General features: G+C 38.3%; 1 protein-coding gene across 2 annotated transcripts; it reads right to left on the reverse strand.

Annotated features, from left to right (window-relative positions):
• Positions 1-1,376: 1,376 nt before the first annotated feature.
• Positions 1,377-6,205, reverse strand: LOC103940556 (BEL1-like homeodomain protein 1). Of its 2 annotated transcripts, none has more exons than XM_048590890.1 (6): positions 5,901-6,205; positions 5,199-5,274; positions 3,693-4,607; positions 2,925-3,298; positions 2,684-2,744; positions 1,377-2,580 (listed from the first exon to the last, which is right to left on the reverse strand). In XM_048590890.1, exons 3-6 carry the CDS (start codon positions 4,536-4,538, stop codon positions 1,744-1,746), a joined length of 2,118 nt encoding a protein of 705 aa, XP_048446847.1. In that variant the 5' UTR covers positions 4,539-4,607; positions 5,199-5,274; positions 5,901-6,205; the 3' UTR covers positions 1,377-1,743. The 2 variants fall into 2 exon arrangements, with proteins under 2 accessions (XP_048446847.1, XP_048446848.1); XM_048590891.1 differs by lacking the exon at positions 5,901-6,205 and adding an exon at positions 5,464-5,618.
• Between the last annotated feature and the right edge of the window lie 1,437 nt (positions 6,206-7,642).

Here is a 7,642-nt window from a genome sequence, read left to right on the forward strand (position 1 = left end):
ATGGTCCCTGAGATTGAAAATTAATAGAAATAGTCCCTGAGATTGTCAACCATCCATGATTTTGGTCCTTCCATTAAAAACGATTTTGGACAATTTTCAAAGCTTTGTAACTTAATCGTTTCTTAACCAAATTCGACCCATAATATATCACAATGAAGAGAGGAAAGTGTGGAATAAGATTTTACCTATTTGGAAGCCCAATGGTTGTCGGAGATGGCCGGAAAATAGCCTGGTTTGCGGGAAAACTAGAAAACTCGCCGGAAACTGGGTAAACTTTAAACAACTTCTTCAATACTTAACCAAATCGAGTGATTCAAAAATGAAAATAATACTTCTTGATGAGACGAAGAGAATGGTACCTTTTTTGAAGGTTAACTAGCCGTAGTTTGGTCGGACAACGGCTCGAAAGTGGCTAACCATTTTCGAGTTAGCCACTTTCGAGCCTAACTCGTCGTGGTTTGGTCGAACAACGGCTCGAAAATGGCTAACCATTTTCTAGTTAGACAATTTCGAGCAGTTTTCGAGCCAAATCACAGCGAGTTAGCAGTAAAGAAAGATATCATTCTCTTCGTCTCGTCGAGAAGTATGATTTTCGTTTTTGAATCACTCGATTTCGTTGAGTATTGAAGTTGTTATGAACGTTTAAAGTTTTCTCATTGACCAGTCACCTTTCAGACTATTTTCCGGCCATCTTTGGCAATCATTGGGCTTCCAAATAGTTATAATCTTGTTCTACACTTTCTTATTTTCATTTTGATATATTATAGGTCGCATGTGGTTAATAATCGATTGAGTTACGAAGTTTTAAAAATTGCCCAAAGAGTTTTTAACGGAATGACCAAAATCATAGATGGTGGACAATCTCAGGAATTATTTCTATTGATCATGCAAATCTCATGAATCATTTCGTATAATAATCCTATAATATTTGGTGTTCTTGGTTTTTGTCTTATGCCTCGAAGTTCTCACTTCCTCTCTCTCTCGCGCGCATTAGAATATTGCCGACTATGTCTTATGGGATCTCCACTTTTATGCTGTGAAACTGTGGGCATTGTAAATCCATTTTTCTATAGATTCGAAACGAAGATATCAATATCTTTTTAATTAGTTGACTGCAAGTCAAACACATATGCGTGTTTTTGTTTGTTACATTGGAAAGGATCTAAAAAGTAAGCATTATTTTCTTTATTTTAGTTGAGCTCATACCTTACACTTATTTATTTATTATTTTTAAGGTAAAGAGTAAGTTTGAAATTATTACAATAATATTAAACAGGGAGAGTTTCAAACTGAAACGCATAGGTTCGAAACTTAACACTTCAGAAATTTCACCTCATTGAAAAAAATAAAATAAAATTTTGAAGTACACAGTAGCATAGCACAGTTAATAAATATCAATATATAATGGTATACCCATGCCAATTAACTAAAGTTTTACACCAATCCGTCTATCCATCTCCAAAACTTAAACAAAATAATATACAATCCTCAACCATATGATCTCAAATCCTAAAGCTGTCTAAGAACTGGAATTCTTCTATGCAGAGAAGTATATACCTATACTAAAAGTAAATTCTTCTTTCTTTACACTACCATATGCATTTTTTCCTTGTTCCCCAAGTAATTTATAGGGCATAGAAAGAAATGCTGAGAAGAAGATCACATAAGGAAGCAATGGCATTGGCAACCCCCCTGCAATCAGTCATGCTTCTTCAAGGCCATCTTAAATTATTTGCGTCATGATCACGCCACAAAGTCTGGTAACAATTGGGCTACGAACCTTTTTCGGCTCTGAATGTCGATGTTTTCGAATGCAGCAGCGGAAGAGTGAGGAGCTGAAGTGTTTATGGCACCAAACTGATCATTTGTTTCACCAGTGTCTACTCTTCTCCCCAGCTGAATGTTTTGGTTTTGGAGAAAGGTTTGATGATGGCGAGCTCCGGACATGGAGAGGTTTTCGCAGTGAGGAAGACCTAGAGTGAGAGAGACACTGTTGCCCGAGAACCTTGGTGCGAATTGGTCTGCATCAAACCTGCCAATTTCCCCAATCGGGTATTGCCCAAAATTTCCGATGAAATTAGTCTGCCCTCCCATGAAAGAGTAGCCATCTCTGCCCTGCCTCTCGTCCCCGAATTTCATAGAAACTTGCTCATTGTTCACCTCTTGGGCCTCAATATTCATACATGGGACACTACCATTTGAGGAGTGCATAATTTCGGTGCTCCTAGGCTTCTTTGGACTAGCTTGTGTAATCCCATCGAGTTCTGATGACCCAATGAGAGTGAATCCGGACTGGTTCCGAACCATGTTTGTGGGCGATGTTGAGGCTTGGGAAATCGAAATTGATGGATGAGCAGCGAGATTGTGATTCACCGAATTCTCTTGTTTGAAGTTGAAAGTGCTTGTTGTTTGGTTCTCAGTGTCTTGTGGAGCTGTGGACTTTGATGCAGAGTCCTCATTGCTCTTGCTCATTTTCTCAGATGATCCATTCTGCTCTTGCTCCTTCACTTCCTCCATGTACATTTCCTCCACCATTGGCTTCCACAGCCGGACCCGAGCGTTTATAAACCAATTGGAAACCTGCATAATCAGTACTCAAGCTCATCAGCATGCCGGTTTCCACAACTAATTATCAAGAAAGAAAGATTTTTCACGAACGAAAAATGTGGATGGATTTGAGTACCTGACTCCTAGTAAGTCCAGTCTGTTTTGCAAGCATGTGCTTGTCTGAATCCTTCGGATATCTGAAACCAAAATTCAATCCTTCTTAGTACATTACGTTAAAAACTTATAGCAAAAAAAGGGGGAAATTGTGAAAAAAAAATTCTTAGTATACGACTGCATCTTGCCAAGAGTACATAATGCAAAAAACATAAACCCTTTCGGTGACTCGGAGTTGTGTGGATTTATATGAGAGTACTTACGGGTGGAGGAAGTGTTCGAAGAGCCAAGCGCGAAGAACGGAAACAGATCTTTCGGGCAATCCTCGTTGTGGTCTCCAAGCATTGTGCTGGATCATTCCCAATTGTTGGAGAGCCCTTTGCTGCCTCAGCTGATGGTCAACATATTTGAGCCTTGAGCCTTCAATCTTGCCTCCAACGCTATCTTCTTCTCCCAAGCTCTTGTTTGCGGTTCGAATTTGGTTGGTTATGGAGTCCTTCAGGCACCTGAATTGCTTTGAGATTGTTTGCAGTGCCAGAGCAGTGTATGTTCTTGCTGAGCCAATTCCAGCTGCTTGCTCGAATGATGAAATCACCATTTGCATCTGCCGGTGGTATTGCCTATACCTTTGGTCAACCTTCAACCAACAACATAATACAACACACAAAATTAATTCAAAACTGAAATTGCAAAATATCATGCGACAATTCAATCACTCAATCTCAAATATGAAAACGAAACAAATTCAATATTAAGGAAGAGCTTAAGTTTTGTTACTAAAACACTTTTAGTAATTTTATTACAAAACATCACATATTTAACCAAAAAAAACCATTATAATAAAATTCCAAACTCATATATGTCCTCTAATTCATAGAGAAATCAAAACTCATTTCGCAATATTGAAAGAGGTATTGAGTTCGAATTCAAATATTGAAAATTTAACAAAAAATAAAACAGAAAAATATTAATCAAATATCATTAAAACAGATAATTATCTCAACCAATTAACAAAGCATATCAGCCAATACCTCATCAAGCATGTTGATTAGCTTTCCCTTCTTCATCTGAATTTCCTGCCTCTCAGCAGTGCTCAACTCAGACGCACGTTTTCCACTCCCTTCACCGCCTACTAAACCGTCCCCGGCAGCCGACTCAGCCGCCGCTTTACTCTGCTGCCCATTACCCTTCTTTGGCAGCTCAGTCCTCATCCCATTCCCAACGTTCACAACCTCATCGAGCAGCTCCTGCGCCGCCTTCAAGTATTTGGAGCTTAGCAGCACGCTCTGCATACCCGAAACCCCATTCGTCACACCAGAAGCCGACGAATTTGACCCGCTTGAAACCCGAATATCTTCCCCGGACGGGACCTCCCTCTCGGTGGCGCCTCCCTGGAACGACCCAAAACCCGGCTGCTGCGAGGAGAGACTCAAAGACAGGCCCTGCTGAGCGCGTGGGGTGTCACGCGCGGCCGCGGTCGGGTCAATTGAGTTCCAAAGCGCGTACTGAGTCTGAATTCTCGGCATGAAGGCATGCAGTGTGGAGATGTCATGATGGGGGTGGTGCATGGATTGGGAGCTGTTGCTGTTGGGGTCTTGCGTCAGCGGGATGCCGACGAATTGCTGGTGGTGGGAGGGCGGCGCGTGGGAGAGTGTTGAGGGGTGGTGAGTGAGGGAATTGGCGGCTGAGTTGAGAAAAACAAGGTTGGTGGCGGCGGGTGGGGTTTGAGGCTGTTGTTGTTGTTGCTGTGGTGGTGGTGGAGTGTCGGAGTAAGGGACATAAGCGGGATTCATGAGAACGAGGGTTTGTAAGGCACTGTCGGAGGAGGCTTGGATTTCCGATGAGTTGCCGCGGTGGTGATGAAAGTAGGTCGCCATGTCTCGACCGATAAAAGAGCTGATGCCTCTAGTATTATTGACGAAGTGACTTAGGTGTTTACTTCAGAGCTGATGAAAGGAGACTACGTTAGTATAATACAAAAGGGTTTCTCACAATTCACATCAACATATCATATACACATCCAACTACCAACTCTCCCCATACAAACAACAACACACACACATGAACACGTCTCTCTCTCTCTCTCTCTCTCTCTCTCAAAAAGTCTCCATCATGCATATAAATATATGTTTATAATTATATACATGATTGTTGGAGGAGTGAGAAATGATTTGTAGCTTCTGAATCGGGTTTCAGAAAGACGATCAAAGATAAATCAACGAGAAACTATCGGAAACCGATCAGCGTAAAACTGATCAGTATTAAGAGATGCAAACACAAAGGTTGGGATTTGAAGATCTAGTTTCTGGGTTCTTTTTACTGATCATGTCCAAGCAGCTCTTTCTTACTGCTTCGAGAGAGAATTTAGGTAAAAGAAAGGGATAGAGTATATTGGCTTTATATAGTGAGAAAGAGAGAGATAGAGAGAGATATGGAAAGAGAGAGTGAGAGAGAGAGAGAGAGGTACAGTGATTGAGAGAGAGAAGGAGTCAAAGGAATTCAATATAGTATTTAGTTAATAATAAAATTTTAGGTACCTGCTGCTGGTGTGATGGAAATCTGCTGATGAGTAGTATGTACACGTGCTTCATGATATGATCATCTTTCTCTGCACTGCAAATGAAACAAGAATTTCACTAACAGTGACACCAAAATCCATGAAATTGGGAGAGAGGGAAAGAGAGAGAGAGACCGAGTGTTTGAGAGAGAGATGACTAAACAGTTAAAGCTAAAATACATGATATAAGCTATGGCAGCTACAAACAATAATAATTCTATATATACATGGAAAGAGAGAAGCACCAATTGAGTGAAGACACACAGCGGTCTATATTTCTATTAAGATTTTATCAGTCTTCCTTCCACCTTGCACATATAATAATATAGAAGAGGTAGGAGAAGGGAAAGAAAAGGAAAGGGGCCTTCTGTCAGACTCAAAATCTCTGCAACTTCCCCCACTGAAAAGGAAAAAAATAGAGTAAAGGGAGAGATGGGGTTAAAAAGGTGTTTGAGAGAAAAAGATACCCATCTTTATTCATTTCATTTCATTCACCTCATTATCCACACATTTAGGCCCCCTACCCCCTTTTTTATTTCTCAACAAAAATAAAAATAAAAATAAAAAACTTTTTCATTCTAAAATGATTCTAAAATGAAAAGGGAAACTGTAAGCAAGTAATTAACCTAATTGTTAAAAAAAAATCTTCATCTGCGTTGGTTTACTGCTTTTTTTAAAGTACCTGCGAATAGATCAGAAACAGGAGAGAGCGCTTCCCATTTGACACTCTTTTTAAATCGTTTGATGCAAACCTGGAACCCTTTGATGAGAAACAAAGAGCCCTTCTTCTTAATTTTTGAGAGAGAGGTGGATGGAAAGAGCTAGATCTGAATTCTAACAAAAATTAAGCAAGATTAGCACTGCTATAATATAATGAAATTTTTTTTCAAGGTTTGGCAGAAGATTACAAACAGCTGAAAAACGAGGAAACGTCTCCCTCCACACCTAAAGCTTAATACGAAAATAAAAAATAATAAAGCTAGGAAGATGATGAAGGAGAAGGTTGTGTGGAGGGTCCTATTCTTCAATTCATTATTAAATATCTGCTTGTCTTTTTCATATATGTTATTTGTTATATAATTTTTATATCTTTTTTCTTTTGTGATATTTTTTTGTGGTTGGATTCCAGAGTTTGAAGATAAAGCAATTAAATTTCAAAGGAACACAGGACCAACCACTATAACAACAACTTTAATGCCTATGAGAAGTTAATCTGTGTTTGTCTCTGTTATTACCCCACATATACAGTATATGTATGGGAGCATTTTGTAAATACACATTACCCTACACACAAGCATATATGTAGCAGAGAAAAGCTCAACAAAATAATACAATTTAGTTATATATTTATCTAAAATTCTGTTCTAATCAAATCAATAATGACTTAATGAGCCTTGACTAATCAGCTTAGTGAATAGTGTAATTTCATAAACAACGTTTAAAATATCCAGCTTCCTAAAGCATAGCGTGCACACACACGTATATTGGTCAAAAGCTTGAAGTTTTTTTTTTTTCAACCAGAGTGATTAAGTATGTTTTCTATTTACCATTGTGTCTTTGTTTTTCCTTTTTCCAAACCTTTTTTATTTTTTTACATTTATTGTCTATTAAAAAAATAGGAAAGTGGTTGAAATATTCATTTTTCAAATCTCAATTGCTGAAATGATCAGTTTTTAGTTTGTCGTCCATATCTAATTGTTATGTCATTTATCTTTTATTGATACGTTGTTGCTATTTAATTGATATGTTGTCAATTTTTATTTTTATCATTCATTGAGTTATGATCAACCACTTCTACAAAAATTGATCGATAATAACTAAAATTATAGTATTGATCAATTGGTGGTTTAGTAAAAAAAAAAGTCATCCATGCATTTCATGCATTCCAAATGAAATAAAAGAAGTTGACCAAACCCTAAAATAACGAGTTTAACCACCTTAAATAATTATGACAAAAAAAACTACCTTAAATAATTACCCATTTCACTGAATAAGAAGGCAGTACAACCGGAAAGGAGTTGAAAACAACTGCTTAATTAATTATTCTCACCTGCGCTCTATGCCCTAGTTTTGAAATCACACAACCTTAATTTCCATGAAGTTTTATTTCCATCACCATCTGTAAACAATGATGTAGCAGTATGAACAGTGACAAGAAAAACTTTAAAGCCCCTGACGTTAAAAGGACAGCAAACATTTATAAAAAAATACGATAGTCGTGTTCGAAATCAGGTAAACATTGTGATGTAGGGAAAATTTTTAGTTGTACCGGGTACACCAAATTTTTTTGGTGTACCCTCACTCATTAAAATTTTTTTGGTGTACAAAAAGTGAGGGTGCACCAAATTTTTTTGGTGCACCCTCACCATTATGAGTGAGGGTACACCAAATTTTTTTGGTGTGCCGGGTACACCGAAAAATCCC

The sequence above is a fragment of a genome, unplaced genomic scaffold, assembly GCF_019419815.1.
Source record: "Pyrus x bretschneideri cultivar Hongxiangsu unplaced genomic scaffold, Pyrus_bretschneideri_v1 Contig322, whole genome shotgun sequence".
Classification (NCBI taxonomy): domain Eukaryota; kingdom Viridiplantae; phylum Streptophyta; class Magnoliopsida; order Rosales; family Rosaceae; genus Pyrus; species Pyrus x bretschneideri.